General features: G+C 42.2%; 1 protein-coding gene across 1 annotated transcript; it reads left to right on the top strand.

Moving 5' to 3' along the window:
- The first annotated feature begins 16,384 nt into the window (after positions 1–16,384).
- Positions 16,385–20,013, top strand: LOC147022314 (uncharacterized). The gene is made up of 3 exons (XM_085893084.1): positions 16,385–16,480; positions 18,779–19,002; positions 19,814–20,013. Exons 2-3 carry the CDS (start codon positions 18,789–18,791, stop codon positions 19,900–19,902), a joined length of 303 nt encoding a protein of 100 aa, XP_085749210.1. The 5' UTR covers positions 16,385–16,480; positions 18,779–18,788; the 3' UTR covers positions 19,903–20,013.
- The last annotated feature ends 151 nt before the right edge of the window (positions 20,014–20,164 follow it).

Genomic DNA, 20,164 nt, shown 5'->3' on the forward strand with positions numbered 1-20,164 from the left:
AAAACATATTAACCGTTTTCATCATGAAAAAACGATGTTGACCTTTTTGTGACCTTGACCTTTGATCCGATCACTCCCAAAATCTAATGGATTAGTCCTTTCATGATGCCAAACAAATCCAAAACAATTAAAGCCTCTCTGCGTTTTTTTTTTTTGCGTTAAGTTGTCCACAACGCTTTCCGATATAAATGTGAATTTGTGTGACCCCCTTGACCTTTGACCCCCAGCCGCTGCCTTGGGTGACAAAAGTACTATACCATGTGTCATATTGGAGGATGGGGAATTTAATTTTGAACATTTTGGAGTTAATTTGCTGTAAATCAAAACAAAATTGACAATTTAATCGCGAAAAAACGATTTTGACCTTTTTGTGACCTTGACCTTAACCTTTGATCCGATCGCTCCCAAAATTTAATCGATTTGTCCTCTCATGATGCCAAACACATTCACAAAATTTCATGACAATCTGTGAAGTGGTTTTTGTGTAATGTTGTCCACAACGCTTCCCAATCAAAAACTCCATTTTGGTGACCCCCTTGACCTTTGACTTCCACAGGCTAACTAGGGTTGCAAACACTATACCATACGCTATATCAGTGGATCGGGATTTGAATACTGAACATTTTGGACTTAATTTGATGTAAATCAGAACAAAATTGACACTGTAATCGCAAAAAAACGATTTTGACATTTTTGTGACCTTGACCTTGACCTTTGATCCGATCGCTCCCAAAATCTAATCAATTTTGTCCTCTCATGATGTCAAACAAGTCCACAAAATTTCATGACAATCTGCTAAGTGGTTTTTGCGTAATGTTGTTCACGACACTGCCCAATGAAAAATGCTTTGTGGTGACCCCCTTGACCTTTGACTCCCAACCGCTACCTAGGGTAATTACGCCACACTTTCATGTGGCAGAGCCGAGAATGTAGAATTCAGTAATGAACATTTTGGTGTTGGTTTTATCTCGTTCGGATAAAAATTGACCGCGTTATGACGAAAAAACGATTCTTACCTTTTCGTGACCGTGACCTTGACCTTTGATCCGATCGCTCCCAAAAGCTTCGCCTGTTGTCCTTGAGTAACTGCATATCATCTCTGAAAATTTCATGCAAATCGGTCCAGCAGTTTTTGCGCAATGTTGTCCGCACACATATTTACCAATAAATAAATACACAGGGGTCAATACAATACCTTCGTCAAACGAAGTTTGCGAAGGTAAACATCACAAATGAGGGTGAAGGCACGAGGTAAGGCCTGCCACATTTGGATCGGCGGCCGGAGGGTCTACAAAATGTACGGGCACTAGCAACTATAAAGCGGCCGCAGTATTTCCACGGTCACACAATGTAGCAGTCACATATGTTTTTAGCAGCGTCTCGCGTCGCGAACGCTGCTCATAACGAGCTCAGCGAGTTCTTCTCGTTCTTCTTGTGAAGACAAAACCTTAATCTCTCGGACTCGGCTCTTGTTATATACAAGATCCGGATCGCCTTAAATACTGAGCACATGTACACATCCTCACATAGACGGTGCCTTTTGAGAGCGTCTATCATGAATTTTTAAACATATTCTATTCGGACATTTGCTTTAAAGTTTCGAAAAGTTGACGTTACTATTTAAAGATTATTCCATTTTTCGTATTGTAATTTCGTAAATACATAATATATTTCGTAAATACACGATATATCGTAAATACATTATGACGGGTTTCGCTATTGGCTTAATGAAGACCCGTGACGAAATATCGGAAGTTGTTGTTGTTGTTTTTAAAAAAAAAAAATTTTTAGCCGACAAAACCTTTAGGTTTTGGACGCTGCTCTTGGACACATTTGTCCTTGTTATTGTTCGGGTAACAGCACGGCGAATTTATAAATTGTGGAGACCGAAAACATGGGTGTGCCGTACGGTCTTTGATTTGATGTCGCATGGTGACCTTAGTAGGGCGTTCCTGCGGCGGCCATCGAATTTTGAAGTCAGACGCAAGGTGCCCGCAAGGCGACCGCAGGGGGACCCTAAGCCGAACGTGCGGCCAGACGGACGGCAACGAATGGGTTAATTTTTTTATATATTTTTACCTTCGCAAACTTCGTTTGACGAAGGTATTGTATTGACCCCTGTGTATTTATTTATTGGTAAATATGTGTGCGGACAACATTGCGCAAAAACTGCTGGACCGATTTGCATGAAATTTTCAGAGATGATGTGCAGTTACTCAAGGACGCCAGGCGAAGCTTTTGGGAGTGATCGGATTAAAGGTCACGGTCACGAAAAGGTCAGAATCGTTTTTTCGTCATAACGCGGTCAATTTTTATCCGAACGAGATAAAACCAACACCAAAATGTTCATTACTCAATTCTACATTCTCGGCTATGCCACATGAAAGTGTGGCATAATTACCCTAGGTAGCGGTTGGGAGTCAAAGGTCAAGGGGGTCACCACAAAGCATTTTTCATTGGGCAGCGTCGTGGACAACATTACGCAAAAACCACTTAGCAGATTGTCATGAAATTTTGTGGACTTGTTTGACATCATGAGATGACAAATCGATTAGATTTTGGGAGCGATCGGATCAAAGGTCAAGGTCAAGGTCACAAAAAGGGAAAAATCGTTTTTTTGCGATTAAAGTGTCAATTTTGTTCCGATTTACATCAGATTAAGTCCAAAATGTTCAGTATTCAAATCCCGATCCACTGATATAGCGTATGGTATAGTGTTTGCAACCCTAGTTAGTCTGTGGAAGTCAGAGGTCAAGGGGGTCACCAAAATGGAGTTTTTGATTGGGAAGCGTTGTGGACAACATTACACAAAAACCACATCGCAGATTGTCATGAAATTTTGTGAATGTGTTTGGCATCATGAGAGGACAAATCGATTAGATTTTGGGAGCGATCGGATCAAAGGTTAAGGTCAAGGTCACAAAAAGGTCAAAATCGTTTTTTCGCGATTAAATTGTCAATTTTGTTTTGATTTACAGCAAATTAACTCCAAAATGTTCAAAATTAAATTCCCCATCCTCTAATATGACACATGGTATAGTACTTTTGTCACCCAAGGCAGCGTTGGGGGTCAAAGGTCAAGGGGGTCACACAAATTCACATTTATATCGGAAAGCGTTGTGGACAACTTAACGCAAAAAATAAAACGCAGAGAGGCTTTAATTGTTTTGGATTTGTTTGGCATCATGAAAGGACAAATCCATTAGATTTTGGGAGCGATCGGATCAAAGGTCAAGGTCACAATAAGGTCAACATCGTTTTTTCATGATGAAAACGGTTAATATGTTTCCGATTTACATCAAATTAACTCCAAATTGTTCAGTATTCAATTCCCCATCTTCTGAAATGACACAAGGTATAGTACTATTGTCACCCTCGGTAGCGGTTGTGGGTCAAAGGTCATGGGGGTCACGAAATGCATATTTGTATTGAGATGCGTTGTGGACAACTTAATACAAAGGTAATAAATAACTAGAATATATCTCTGTCTCTAAACTGTGTGTCTGTTGATGCAATAAGGGCCATAAGGGCCCTACCAAACCAAGTTACGAAGTAAAATACAACAAATTTTCATTAAGGAGACTTGGTATAGTTTGATATGCACATAGCTTCGCTCATGGTTTAGTAAAAGGAGTTTTACTTTCTTGTTTAATTAGACGCCAATTAAAATGACGTTTTTGTCCTCGCTCGGATTTGAAAACATGATCTACTTGATCCAGGTCGTGTCTGCGTGGTCAGTGACATTCGACCGAATCCGACCCTACATGCTACAGAGTTCGGCACTCGGGACAACGAATCACCTAAAATTGTCATAATCGTAATAGTTCTCATAACAAAATCCTTTCACAAAATCCGGATCATGGGCTTTAAATTTGCGAAATTCCCGACCAGATTTCGTGGAATTTTAGTTCCTTATTTCACTCTCATGCCATGTTCAAACTCGTGGCTGCGCGAAGGTATGTGCTCGACGAGTGCCCGTTCTCGTTTTACCAGCTCTTTTGTTTCGGCTTGTCGAATTTCTACGGCGAACGTAGAAATGAAAAAAGTTATAACTCCGCGTTATAATTCCACGGCGACCTTACGACCTGTAAAATATAGCCATATGGCGTATGGCCACCCTGAGGCCACCGCAGAAACTCTGCGGCCGCCGCACGTTTCTGTCAATTCAGAGGGTGTACGGCCGCCATATCCTCGCCGTAGAGCAAATGTGACTGAGGCCTAAAGTATCGATCGACACACGAGAGATGCTTTCACGAGAACTTCCACCGACGAACTGAATGAACAAAGCGCGAAGATGCGGCTCAAATAGGTGGGGAAGACACGTGAACAAACATGAACGCCACGTTGTGTTCGGTTTTTTTAAATGTATGAGGTTTTTAGGGCAAAATTTTCTCGAAAAAATTGTTCGGATTCCAATTTGTTCAAACAAAGGGGCGTTCGGATTCTGGGGGCACTACGGTATATTATAGTTATAGTATATTCAGTTATATATACTTCTATATTTTTATTTCAGTAAAAAAAAGAACTGGTATATATACCCACTCGTTACTGTCCGTCTGGCCACACGTTCACCTTAGGGCCCCCCTGCGGTCACCTTTCAGGCACCTTGCGTCTGCATTCAAAATTCTATGGCCGCTGCAGCGACGCCTTAAGTTCACCGTGTGACATCAAATCAAAGACCGTACGGCACCCCCACGTTTTCGGTCTCCACAATTTCTAAATATGCCGTGCGGCTACCCGAAAAATAAAAACATATGTGACTGCTACATTGTGTGACCGTGGAAATACTGCGGCCGCCGTATAATTGCTAGTGGCCGCAGATTTTGGAGACCCCACGGCCGCCGTGGCAAATGTGACCTCGGCCTTAGGCTGTGTCTTAACAATATAATGATGACTGTACACTCTAAATGTCAAACTTATTTATAAGACAGTTGAAGTCGAAAAAAAATTGTGGGGGGGGGGGGGCGGCGGCAAAAATGCTCTAAAGCTCATACAGGAATTTGTACATATATGTTATATGAAGAACACATCTACAAGGAAATGACAAAGGATGAACTGACATGGCTGATTGGTTGATATATGGTAAATGAGGACTCTCTTACACTCTCATTCTCTCTCTGTTTATGAACAGGTCAGACTGCACTGCATCTTGCTGCAAAGTACTGCCAGCCAGTGTGCGTAAAAAGGCTGGTGCAGGTAAGCCATGGGAATCCCCAAGCACATGGGGATTTGGGTTCACTTCAAGCTTCATTCATTTCACTTAACACATTTTGACAATCCACTTGCCTAACTTCTGCGACTACTGGTACAAGTTTAACGGGCCCAATTGTTCTCATGGAGGCCAGCAATCAAATCCAGATGAGATGGCTCAAAGATATGTTTGCCACCTCTGCACCACCCTGTCAAATACTTCCTTAACCTCCGCTATGGTATACGAGCATGTTCATACCTGCGAGTATTAATGCGATGGATCGACAAGCATTCTGTGTGTAAAGAACAGGACAAATGCTTTGGAATATGTTGTAACTTGTCCTGGCCCCTTAAAATATGACACAATGCAATTGTATACCAAATATGACATGAACACACAATCATGCAATATCGAGAAGAGCAAACGAGATGAAATGGTAACGTACTTGTACACGTGTGATGACGTCGTAACTAAACAAGGTGAGAGCAGTTCTCGTGCTCGAGTTCAGAATGTCGTTGAGTGCATGACATGGTACAGGTAATGAATGACTCCCCAGATCTAGTTGTACAGGGTGGGCAAGAAATAACTGACACATTTATATTTCATGTGGAAACAGCAATTAGAAAGAAAATGAGAATATTTAAATATGATACAAAACAGCAGTTTCAGGAGAATACTTCAGTTTATTACAAGAAGACATCGGTCTTGAAAAATAACACCATTTAGATGACCACCATTTTCATGTTTGCATTGACATGCAAGGACTACATTTTGCATCACTTTCCTCAAGGTTTCAAGTGGAATACGGGCTATTTCCTGGTCAATTTGCTTCCGTAAGACTTGAATATAGTCCTTGGTGTTGTCTGGTAGACAGTTGATTTAAGGTACCGCCACAAGAAGAGATCGGGCGCTGGTAAATGTGAACTTCTGGCTGGCCATGGAATATCTCCAAATCGTGAAATAAGATGATCTTGGAAAAGGTCCTTCAGGAGTGACATTGATGCATGAACGGTATGGGCAGGTGCCCCATCTTTGTGGAACCAGGTTTGACCATCAATTCCAATGTTCCTTAGTTTTGGAGGAAGAAAATCGTTCATCATTTCTTGATATCGCTCAGAAGTCACTGTTATAATTGCTCCGTTGGAAGCAGGGGTTGGGGGGGGGGGGACATGGCCCAATGACTCCAGCACAAGAAATGCCACAACCACACTGTGACACGTTCACTGTGTTTGGGTCATTGGTGGAACTCAGGATTTTCTTCCGCCCAAGTGGGTATTCTGCTTGGTAACATAACCTGCCAGCTCGAAATGAGCTTCATCTGACATGATTAGTATTTCAATAAACCTGTCATCTTCCTCGAACATCCGAAGAAATGTTTCAAAATTTCATCCTTTGCTCGTCATCTTCACCAAGTCCTTGAACCATTTTAATTTTGTCGGGAAACATCCACTCCACCATCTTAGTAAATCTTTCAAGGGTCCTTCATTATCTGAAATGAAAAGAATATTCACATTAACATTGTTTTTAGAAATTTGCATAAGTTTAAAATGCGTCGGTTATATCTTGCCCACCCTGGAACCGACCAGGGATCTCGGCATAACATCGCCTGCACGTACAAACGTGACGTTTTGTCGTGCACAAATTTAATTTTGTCGATTATTTTAACAGATTCCATGCTGTACGATTTGCATTCCAAAAAAGAAGGATCATCCAATGAGAATGTGAACTTACTTCCTGCTTCTTAGCAGAACCATGTGACAAAAGCAGTTTTTAAAAGGTTTGACACCAATTACCATGTACGGTAAACCCTAAGATATCCAAGTGGGTAACAATCGATAGCAAAACGTTCTTATCTATACCACAAGTGCCTCGAGTGCTGGTGAACATCTCGAGATGTTTCCTGCGTGCAGAATGCCTGTCCCGTCAATTGGAGAGACCATATGGGCCGGACCACATTGCACCAGGCGGGTAAGGCGACAGCACAATTAGAAACATTCAAAGGTTTACCTTTAACATCGACCACATTACAAGTATGTCAACTCTGAGTGCACTCACCAACTCAGTGTTGGCTACCACACTCACCAACCAGTTGTGTATAAAAGGCTGGTGAATATAATTATTAAAAAAAAATTATGAATAAAGCTGTAGTCTTAAAGATTCAACATGAATACCTCGACGGTTCAAGAATGTGCTGCGATTATCGAAAATGTGAAGTCCAATATTGAAGCACAGCATAACTACCGACAAAGGTTTGATGTTTGTTTAGCTCCTTTGAGGTATGTTAGTCTTGCCCTGATGTGGTTACGAGACTGTTGCGATTCCCGTCCATCTGTGTGTTCACATCTATGTATTTTCGCTTTAATTTTTTTTCTCTGCAATTGCTTGTCCGATCGGTGCGAAACTTTAAGCAGAGAAGGGACTCCTCATGGATAATATTTTAGTGATACCTCTGATGTCATAGATCACATGGTATAGCAGCCATATTGAATTTTAGGAAAAGATTTCCACACACAGATACACAGGTGTTACAATAGTCTAGCAACCCCTTCGCGGTGAGACAAATTATAGATGTTGCGCGAGAAGCAGCAGGTCACTGAAAAACACACACACACACACACACACACACACACACAAAACACACACACACACACACACACAAAACACACACAAAACACACAAACGAAAAGGCCTTGTTAGCATTAATGTCATATTGAAAGTCAAGTCCTCAATAGTCTGCGCGACACAAGGTCATCAAAAGTCTGTGCGACGTCTCTCACAAAAATTTGGAGCATCAAAATGTTCATTGCAGCACATTTTGACGAAGGACTTGCACAAACATCCCTATAAGACAGAGCTGGTCCAATATAATTAAAGCCAACTGACCATGCCATCCGATTTCTGTTCACCAACCAACTTTCTTGTTATGGTGGAAAGTGCCAATGAGTTTCACAAAAAAAAAACTATTGATGACAGACAAAGGTCACTTCAATTTGAATGGTTTTGCAAAGAAGCAAAACTGTCGAATCTGGGCTTCGACACAACCATGGGACATGCAATGGAGGCCATTGCACGGAGCACACGTGACTGCATGGTGCAGCAAAATATCAGACCGCATTTCTTTGAAGACGACCAAGGCCAAGTAATCACTGCGAATGGTCCATGTTATCGTGAAATGATCCAGACATTGCTGTGGCCTCCACTGCTACATAATGATGGACCTGGGGACATTTGGTTTCAAAAGGATGATGTCACGTGCCATACTGCATGGGACATAATAGCCCTGCTTCGTGAAAGGTTTCCAAATCGTGTGACTTCATGGTTCGGTGATGTGTTCTGGCGATCCCGAAAAGACAGCACCAGCTTCTTTCTTTTGGGATCCCTTAAGGAGAGAGTTTGCATTGATAAACACACTCTGTATTGCACACTGCCCCTCCCTATTCCATCTCCAGGCACGACACGACACCGTCACCGGGCACCTGCGATGACATGTGCCGAAAGGGTGAACTCAGTTTCCACGCCATTTGTTGGTTTGTTTGTACATACGATATCTCAGCCATCATTTGAGCTTGGAGCTGAAATTTGGGCACAATAGTGATCAAGTGCTTTGGCAAAAACAGTATTATTATTTTTGGTTTCCTAATTAATTGATTAATTACTTAATTATTAGCGATTTATTAATTACTTATTTATTTTCTTTCTCATCCTGGCAATATCTCAAGCACCTTTTGAGCTTGGAAGCTGATATTTGGACATGACAGTGAACAAGTGATTTGGCTATTTAGAGCATTTTTGATTTATTGATAATCAATTAATTATTCATTTTTCGATTAATTACTTAATTTTCAAAAAGTTACACATTCGGATGAAACAATGGTGGGTTCGGTCTGTTTCAGCCAATTGATTGAGAAATTCATTATTTTATGATTATTTATTTAAATTATGCAATTAAATCAATCAATTGTTATGCACCTCTCCCTCCGAATTTCGTCACCATGGGCTTCATTGGCAGCATCGCTGGGTGTCCAGAAATGTCGTGCGCTGGAGGATATGTTATTTAATTTATTTATTTGGCATGGGAGTGGTGTACTTTGAATGTACCTCTACTTGTTCTGGTGTATATTGCAGAGATGCCAACTTTTGGAAATCAGAATTAGGGAGGATTTGCAACCGACATCAAATAATGTGCGCGAAGCGCACATCTCGAACGCGGAGCGCTCGACCCTTGCGGCGGAGTCCAGGGCCCGCCTTAGGGCCCTGGAAGCTCTGGGGTTCTAGACGCTCTCTAGTGCCCTCTGAGCCCTATTTTGGAGCATTTAACATGTTAAGAATTCCCACTTTTTGAACAAAAAAAGGGGAAAATTGTGCATTTTTTTAATGTTACATGTATGTTAATATTAGTAAGTTAGGGGACAATCAAAGATTAACAAAAAGCACAAAAGAAGCAATATTTTTCTTACCTTACTGGCTGGTACTACTGCTGCTTGCTTTTTCCATGGCAGCTTTGCTGAGTGACAGCTGTGTGGCTTTTAGCCCTTCTGATTATGTCTTTGCTGTATTCTCTCTGGTAGCAAGGGGTGCTATGAGCTAGTTTTTCAATTAAGAGAGCTTCCAGGGTTTTGACACTCAAATTGGGACGAAATTCAGTATGATTCTTCCGTACAAGACTGAGTGCCCGCTCACATGATGCGTTCGAATGAGGAATGACCAAGATTCCCTTCATCACTTTGCTCAAATTAGGATACTTCTTGGCACCAGTGCAGGGATCTGTGAGCTGTGAAATCCGATGCCACTGCTCATCCACTCTCACTGTCTCAGTAGCAATTGTAGCTATGGAGGCGTCTGCCTGGTAGTGAGCGAATTCACTCTCAAGACTGTCTATGTCACTATCACCGCCACTGAACAGACAGGGGAATTTCTCCACACAGTCAAACCCCACTTCTTGGTGTAGCTTAACATCCAGCACCTGAGCATGCTTGGCTAATTCATCATCTAGCGGCCAGGTTTTGAAGATGTAATTGCAGGCTTTCACATAATATGAGCGAACTGCACTGAAGAAACCTTGGATGTCTGACTCACTCAGAGTGAAGGTGGATTTCTTGAGACTCCTTTGTTCCCTTATATACAGTTTGGCATCGTTCCCAATCATGAGGTCCTCATCATTCTTCTGATGATTTCTGTCAGAGAAGGGTACATTTACCAGAGGAACCGATGACACCGATGGTTTCAAAAACCGTACGAAGATATCTTTCAGAAGACCATTCAATTCAGAAGACCAGAAGACCAAGATCAGGAGATGAATACAGGGTTCGTCTCTTTGGAGCAGAAGATTCCCCTTCTCAAAAAGCTTGTTAGCATATCGAAGGAAGAAACAATAGAGTTTTGTTTGTGGAGACAAGAACATCCTGTTGACACGTTTTTCTCTAGATTCCTGCACAGTGTTTGAGGAAGATGTGCTTTTAGTTGTAGAACTCGTAGTACACTGAGCCGCAGGGCGATCACACTTGCGTTTACTGCCAGCAGAAGAGGTCAGACTCGTAGTACCAGATCCAATTTTACGTTTGAGGAGAGAGCTTGAGGTAGGTGCAGCCAAGGAAGAAGACCTCTGATTCGAAGGTTTTGCTGAGCTTCTATCAAGTGATTTGGCAAAAGCAGAACTTAACTTGGGTCCTTCTTTGCCTGTTGATGGGACTATCACAGTCTTTCTAGACTCTGAAGGGATCTGCTTTGTAGATGAACGTGATGAAGGGCCGGTGATGCTACCTGCTCTCAGCATTGGTTTTGGTGCTGTCCCTGCTGTCTTCTTCGCAGCAGATACTGCAGTGGTAGTGGTGAATGCTGCTCCACTAGTGCTTGATCCTGCAGTGCCAGTACTGGCAGTAGATACAGTGCCGTCCTTCTTGCTCATTGTTAGAGTCTTGGCTACAGTTGGTTGCATTTTTTCTTTCAGTACTTCTTCTTAGAAGAAGAGGCGAAGTGGCTCCCACTGTTCAGTCAGCCTGTCTAGGCTCTAACCAAGGGACAGCCACCTTGTTGCGACATGCTTCAGAATCTTGTGTGTCGGGGCATCACAGAGTTCTTGCAGTGCTTTCACTCTTTTGACGGCGTTTACTACTTTTGTCCAAGTAGTAGTAAATATCGATGAGAAAGTCATCTAATTCAATGGGTAAGGCCTGAGCCGCCTTCTTGGCCGTATTGTGCATCATATGGCAAGGGCATCCCATGATGTAGCACTCTGGATTTTGTTTGTGGATATAAGCAGCGACTCCTTTGTGCTTGCCCACCATGACAGAGGCATTATCAGCACAAAAGGAAACACAATTTCCCCACGGAATTTTCCTGTCACTGAACTCATGATCAAGCAGTTTGAAAATGTTTTCTCCAGTGGAATCTTGTTTGCACGCAGGCAAACTTAGCAAACCTTGCTTCACAATCCCAGCACTGTTGTCATAGTACGAAATCAGGACAGGATATAGCTGGGCCTCACCACTGTCATTGCTACCATCTGTAGCTAGGCTAAATGGAGCTAGTCTAGCAATATCGGCAATAGATGAAGCAGTAACATTTGACAACTCACCAATTACACTGGTCAACAACAAATTTGTTGTCTGCATTTTTTACGCTGATTTAGGACGAATCTGATGCGCTGAATCCAAAACTCACATTAGTTTTGTTCAATCAGGTCAAGTTTTTGAGATATGGCCACATGTCGTTTTTTACATTTTTGTTCACATGTACGCATGTGTGGAGCATTTTAGAAGAAGTTGGTGGGGGTAAAATGTCATGTCAAATAATTGTTTTGATTGGAAATAATTATTTTAATGACAAGAAGTATTCAGGTACGATAGTTCTAGGTGATTATGTCGAAAAGGGATCAGTTTGAAGTCATAAAACCTCAAAATCTTCCAAAATTGGTGAGGCAAAGCATAAAGTTCGTGGATCAAAACTAAAGTTAATGGGGCAGATTTTGTAATAATGTGATACAAAAAAGTTGTATTTCTTGAAATAACGAACTCTGAAGAATGTACAATACCTACATGCGCCAATTTATGACATGCGCTTCTGCTCAAGCTTGGAGTGCCACAGTACGAACCCAAAGATTGGAGACTGTTCATTGACAGCAGCAAGCGATCACTGAAATGTGTTCTGCTACACAACGGCAACCAGTTTGCCTCTGTACCCATCGCTCACTCGACTACACTGAAGGAGAAGTATGAAGCGGTGAAGTACGTGCTGGAGAAAATTGGTTATGATCAGCATAAGTGGTTTATTTGTGTTGACCTGAAGATGGTGAACTTTTTGTTGGGACAACAGTCTGGCTTCACCAAGTACCCATGTTTTCTGTGCATGTGGGATAGTAGGGACCATGCTCAGCATTACACGAAGAAGGACTGGCCTGTGCGGGAGGAATTGGTGCCATGCAAAGAAAGGAACGTCATCAACGACCCTCTGGTGGACAGAGACAGAATACTCTTCCCACCGCTGCACATCAAGCTCGGCTTAATCAAGCAGTTCACCAAGGCTCTGGACAAAGATGGTGACTGCTTCACTTACTTGTGCCAGGCTTTTCCAGGATTGACCATGGCGAAGTTGAAAGCTGGCATCTTTGATGGTTCTCAGATCCGTCAGCTCATCAGAGATCCAGAGTTCAAAAACTCAATGAACGAAGTGGAACTGGAAGCGTGGAATACATTTGTTTTGGTAGTGAAGAACTTTCTTGGCAACAATAAGGCCAGAAACTACGCAGAACTTGTCAACAACATGCTGACTGCTTTCAGAATTCTGGGGTACAACATGAGCATCAAGATGCACTACCTATTTTCACATATGAACCGGTTTCCTGAGAACCTGGGTTCAATGAGTGACGAGCAGGGGGAGAGATTCCATCAGGACACGAAGGAGATGGAGACCAGGTATCAGGGTCGCTGGGACGCAGTCATGATGGCTGACTACTGTTGGAATCTGAAGAGAGACCTCCCTGCCGCTGAACATTCCAGGAGTTCGAAGAAACGGAAGTTCAAGCCCTGAAGTTTGAACAGTGGTGACGCAACATGCAATTTACTTGTACTTACCTTTATCAATGCCCACCATTCAGATGACAGTAATCGATGTTTCTATCATGTAATCAATAAATGTTGTTGGCAAAACATTTTTTTTTCTTAAAAACATGTTTAGGATGATATGTGTTGACAAAAATCAGCTGATAATGCCACAAAAATGTAATTGATTTTGTCACAAGATCTGATTTTTTTCAAATCAACTTAGCACAAAACCTGACCTGATGGAGAGAAACGGATGCCATTTCCTGATTCAGCAGTGCCAGAATACCCTAATTGACTTGTAGAAATCTAGACAACATTCAGAAAGTAAAAAATTGTTGACCAGTGTTCTTTTTTTCTTCTTTGTTCTTGTTCTTTTTTTTTTTCTTTTTTTTTTCTTGCTTTTTGTTCTTGTTTTTTTTTTTTTTTTTGTTCTTGCACATCTTGCACATCTTGCAAGTTTTTGTTCTTGCACATCCATACTTTGAAGCAACTTTTGAATCTGGAAACATCTTTTGAAATAGAGGTCCAGCATGATCTGAGACTGATATGGGCAAGTTATGTTCCACAATAAATCCACTAAAGAGAAGTTCCGCTCGGGTAACATCCTCTTCCTCGCTTGTCCCTTGTTTGGTGAAATAATTCAGAAGTGTACCGGTACTCGTGCTCGAAGATCTCTCCTTTGCAATGTCTGTGTGCCGTTTGCTTCCAACGTGCTTCCGAATATCATCGCGACCTCCGTGCTCAACTGAAATATCAACGCTGCATACTGTACAATACGCATGATGAATTCCTCTTTCAGACTTTCGAATACACGGGTATTGGAGACTGTATTCGGTCTTGTACTTCTGAGACCATTTCTTGGTCTTCGTAAGCTTTTTTTCTGCCATTTCGTAATCAACATCGAGGGCTTGAAGCATCGGTAACTTCGAAGTCGATGTTCCACAGCTGCAGCGCGACTCGTAGAACTCTAGCGGCTGTTAAACACCGCACGGTGGTCGCGACCGCCGGGCTGGTACGGGGCCCAGCTGCATGCGGTGAGCGTATCGCATGCATATACACTGTGCATACATACCGCATGCACTGTATTGCACACATACCGCATGCATATACACTGTGCATACATACCGCATGCACTGTATTGCACACATACCGCATGCATATACACTGTGCATGATCGCATAAGCGAGATCCAGACCCAATGTTTCGCTGCTCCTCATTTGAATTTGCAATTTTTTACGTACAATTTGGTAGCAGCGAACGTTATGGAGTTACCACATGCTATACGTAGCAGACGATGCTTTTCATTCAATTCTCATACCAGTACATTCTGATTAGTGAACAGTGCAAAAATATCAAAATTTCGGGAGGATAAGGATAGTGATCGTAAGGGCGGGAGTTTGGGTGAATTTTCGGAAGCCTCCCGATGAAATCGGGAGGGTTGGCATTGCTGATATTGTTTCATTGACTGCATTATAGCATTTTTTTAACCATGTTTTGAGAAAAGTAAATAAAACCTGCTTTAGATTCCTATCAACCCGCTTTTCATCTCCTCTAACTTGCCACATGTCATGTCGAAATCTCTCCCATGAGAGTCAAATTCATCAATATGGCTGAAAGAAGTCATGGTCTTGATGTTTATCCTTGTCGTCATGTGATGAATCTGGGGCGTGTTCAGTGACCAAGTTTCTTGTAGAACTCTCCCCAAGTGGCCTAAGCACTCAAGCAAGCACTCCATGAGAAACAGTTGATAAGAAATGGCTGTCTTGGCAAGCGCTAGCTAGCTGCTTGGTAACCGAACACACCCCTGGACATCTCATCAACATACAGCACATACAAAATGCTGACAAAAGGACAGTTTATAATTAAAAACTTCAAATATTAATCATGAATATTTTTGTTGTAAAGGAAATACACCTTGTTCAGTTTTAAACGCGTTGTCTTAGTTTTTAAAATACACATAAACTCAGAGGTGATGTTGAGTGTACGAAAGTGGACGTGGGCATTTCAAAGTGTGCGTATAACTCTCGGAAATGAGAAGAAGAGATACAAACTTGCACTTTTTAACTGTTTCAAATGTTTTATTCCAATTTCTGAATTTGTCCATCGAGCTGTACACCTCTTAAGCACTAGTTCGTTTTAATGGTGACACCTCGTAACATCATGCACCAATACCGAGAGGTAAGCTTCTGTTCTCACCAGGTGATATGAATATGGCTTTGAGTTCTGATCTTCGTCATATCGTATACATGTGATTAATAAATCTTTTTACTGTTACTCAGCCCCATGGTGTGCCTGTGTGTTACACAGCTATGGGAGGGTGCATTTTATCGGCACAAATTTTGTGTGATAACGGTGCATCAGTGAACATTCAAGATGAGGTATTTTCACAATGCATGACTATTTCCTTGATAACCAATTGAGAAAGTGTCTGAGCTTAATATCTGTACCCCTATTTCATGGTCTATCATGGTCTTACTCCCCAGTTAGTGCACATTTTGGAGCAACTTCTTTTCTGCAGGGTGCACGCACTCCACCATCAACCCCCTTCTGGTGAAACTACCTAAATCCAGGATCACTGCTCACCTCCACTCATTTGTTCCTCTTTATTCCCCACCTCGGAACCAACTTCCACAATCTCTTTGTTCCCTCCAGGTCTTCAAGACAGCTGTTCACTACCATCTCAGATCGTCCCTAATCCAAAACAATGATTTTTTTTTGACCCTTGTGAAACCACCCCAATCCCTCTTCCTTCCAAACTTCCAGTTTCCCTCCTGAGGTTCCTTCTGTATCCATCTTGTCCAGCTCGTGCATCCTCTCCTGCCCCCATTCCTCCCCATACCCATTGTATGTCCAAGTCTGCCTCTGTCTTGGCCTTCAACTCTGCTGTTCATTGTCCCCCCCCCCTTTCTCTCAGCTGTTATTTTGTCCTCTTGTGTCCTGATCCGTTCAGTGTACCAATTCTCACTCTTCCATGAGCCTCGACTATGTATCCAAAAAACCCAAAAAGCTTGTATAGCCATTGTGATGTGAATGTAATTTTTGCTTCACTATGTCCATCGTGTCACAATGTCTGTGAACTAACGGTGTCCAACTGAACTTGAGCAGACTAGTTTCCTGACTACGAGGCATCGTGTGACTGGCAGGAAGGCAAGAGCCCACTGGCCCTGGCCTCTCATTTTGCTTTCCCTGACATCTGCCGCTATCTTGTTGCCCAGGGGGCAGAGATCAACACGAGTGACCGTCAAGGCAGGTCTGTCATGTATTTCGTACTGACCTTGATTTTGGGGTTGAACTTTGGGTTAACCAGTTTAGTGTTCTCATCTGAACTGATGCTCAGGAGCTGGGGTTCAAATACAATGTTACTACATGTATCCATTCTTTATAATCCACGTTAATGTCTGTCTTGCATGTGATTTATGTCCAAGTGACTCCATGAGCCTCAAATCAATGGTATAAAACAAATTTTAAAAGCATAACAAATTTTTCAGAAATATTTAAAATACAATCTGAAGTTAGTCCTCATCCAATATATGCTTAAAGAACTAATGAGCAAAAATCCCAACTTGCAAGTGCAGACAAGTCAACTACATTTAAACGACTCATATACGTTGGAAAAACAGCGAAGCAGAAAAATAAATAAATAAAAAGAATCAAAAACACAACCAACTGGAGGTTTTGACAAAATATAAAACACTGAAACGCTGCACTTCATGACCTTTGATCATCATTTCAGATACAGCCTGTGGCTGCATCATTGCTGGGAGCACGGCTGTGTCACTGATGTGACCCTTGGTTCCAGTAAGCTTGTAACCATTTTGCCAACCTCAAAAGGATGACAGGCCGAGTGAACACACCTGGTGTTGTGTAAAGGCATGACGGGCTCAAACATAAGACCCAAAGACCTTAAGCCAGCCACATTAACCGAACACCAGGTTTATTTGTGACCTTTGATTGAGGTTATTCTATGGCTGAAAGATTGAACTTCAAAAGTTTTGTTATGAAGTAGATGGGAAGGTTTGCCATACGGTCCTTTTGGAAAGACAGAGTAGGCGCGTGAGATTTGTTCGGATTGAAAGACGTATTCAAAGTGTGCGTGACATCAGCTCCGAATTCTCAACAGAGGTCACTGTCTGAAATGCTGGACTTCATGACCGTTGTGGTTTTTTTTTTTGCCAAAATCTCGAGTTGGTTCTGTGCCATAGTTGTTGAAATTTTTGTGATGTTGATCGACCCAAAAACATGGGGATCCTAACCATAATTCACGGACCAATGTGTGCGTGTTTAGGTGTGGGTGTGTCATGCTACTACTCCTTCAGTTCTGGCCTGATTACATCCAGACTTGCCACATCAGATCAGCAAGACCCCAATTATTGTAAAGGGTTTTTTTTTTTTTAATCTTTGCCAGTAGTCTTGGGTCGGGGGCAAATTCTCTATGTAAATGTGTATCGAGTAGTGCCGCTCTGGGTGGGAGAGGGTATCACAAGTCCACACCCTTTAACCCCCTGGCCACTCCCTTTGGAAGTGGGTACTTCTAGAACTTCAAATAGTCAAAGTCAAGAAACTCCAAGGATGCGTGCATGTACAGTGTACACAGTATATTAAAAAATACATTTATATATTATTCTCTTCCTGATTACATCCACTTGTAAATTGACAAATGGTGGCGTTTATTGGACAATGGTGAGCGTCTTGTTCAGATATTTTTAAAACACCTCTCACACAAAGGTGTTTTTAAAATTCCATGCACAAGATGTAGCACCAACGTCATTGAGAAAAACCACAATGTTTAACCCTATTAATCAACCTCGTTTCATGTAATGGGAAACATAAATAAATTGGCAACATGCTTGTTGAAAACCTAAATATAACTGAACATATAATAATCAAACTGGGTGCACAGGTATACAATGTGTGTAATATCACCTAACCACATGACTCTCACACTCTGCTTCTAAACACAGAGGGTGGCCAGGCCACCATAAGCACAGTGGCCAAACCCACTCGTATATATGGTGAACCTCAGCCTGGTGTTTGTTTAACGATTACGGTGGCTGGCTTAAGATCTTAGGGTCTTGAGTTTGAGCCCTTGTCATTCAGTTGAATCAACACCAGGTGGGGTTCACTCAGACTGTCATCCTTCCAAGGTCAGTGAAATGAGTACCAGTGTACTGGAAAGAGGGCACTGCATCAGTGTCACAGGAATGCTGCCAGAAAATGATGCAACCAGCAGCCACAGACTGCGCATCATAGCTGATATGGTTTTGTCAATCTCGCCTTTTGGTGTTACGTCGTCGTACGTTAGACATTTCGGTAAGCTCGAACACACGATGAAAAGTTGGAATAGTTTTCAGAAGTTTCCTTAGTCCTACAATGGTTAATGCACCCACCAAATATTTGACAGGTTGCCGCAAACGTTTTCCTTTAAAACTAAAAACGCTATTTCTCACATCAAAAGGCACTATGTATGTAACAGTCAATCTATAATTTAGCTCCATCATTCCCAATGAAATCTAAACTTCCTGAAGGACGGTTTCCTTTGTGTACACAGAACACCTCTGATGGAGGCTTGCCAAGGAAGCCACGAGAGCATCGAGAGGTTGATGCACCAAAGTGAAAGTTCACTTCCTCCGGAGCCTCCACCACCTCCACCCCCTGAAAATTCCGAGTCTTCATCTCGTCCAGAGACCCCGCTCCCTCTTCCTCCTCCTCCGGTGCTCAGCTCTCCAGTCATGAAACGGACTCCCCAGAAAAGCCCCAACAGCACCACACCAGGTGTGTTATCCTTACGATGATCAATTTCAAATGTGTCCATTACCGATTGAGCTAATCCTTTTGTTTTACTGCAATGGATGCCACATTAAAAAAAACATCTAAATATTTAATCAATAATGGGAACATCGAGTATAGTTGAAATGGATGTTTGCTGACTATGCACTTTTCTACATATTGTATTTGAGAAGGAGAGAAGGAAGGAGTGGAGGAGGATTTTAGAAGAGGGGGATGAAAATGGAAAGGAGGTTGGTAGGATTCCCAGTACCAGAGCATCTGAGCATGTTGAGTTCCTGTTGCTGGAATCAGGGTTTCAATCTGATGTGCTCATGTTGATTTGGACATTTTCCTTTAAGTTAATGGAAAAGTATATTGATGTTGTCGGTCGGTCACCTCTTGTTTTTCTATCGCACCTCATCTGACTTTGCACCCCTTGCCATTTCCAGCCCAATAACCCTCTGCAATCCTTCCAAGATTAAAACATGCCTCGTCCTGTTTGACCAATCGCTCTCCTCCCTCGAGTTCTTCAAGCTGTAGCTCACCGCACCTTTACACACAAACTCCTTTACTCACGCTAACTGTCCTTCCTTTTCCTCCTCCTCCTCACGTTATATCAAACAGCCAATGTTCATACCTTCACCGCCGTCCTCCCATAGTGTTTGTAATCCTTCCATTGTGTGTCATTTTGTTATTCCATGAGCCTCGACTCTTGCAAACAAACCTGAAAAGCAAACGTGAAAAAAAGAATGTGTAAAGTAAAAAACAAAACAAAACATGTAATTCCTTCCTCACAACTACCATTGTTTTTTTGCAGAACAATCACATGGAAAAGCTACACAGGTAAGAACTGCAGTCAGACTTGAATCACATTTTCTCATTCACGACAAGTGGGTGGTAGGTTGATGACTCGAACGTCGCTCCTTCCAACTCAAATTTTTTAAATTGCATTTCATAATCATTTGATTCGTCAGAAAATCCATTGCAGACTCGATGACGTCTCCCTCAAAAGGGGGTTGCAAGTAGGTATACCTTATAAGTGGGGTGTGGGGGTATTGTGGGAAGGAGGGGGGAGGGTTGTCTTGGTTTCAAGACAACGAGATTCAAGACAATGACGACGACATCGGGCCTGGGGTGAAGCTTTTCCATGTTAGTTGTGGTCTTTGTA

Source organism: Eptatretus burgeri, chromosome 8 (assembly GCF_056783735.1).
Source record: "Eptatretus burgeri isolate ZD-2024b chromosome 8, Ebu_testis_v1, whole genome shotgun sequence".
NCBI lineage: Eukaryota > Metazoa > Chordata > Myxini > Myxiniformes > Myxinidae > Eptatretus > Eptatretus burgeri.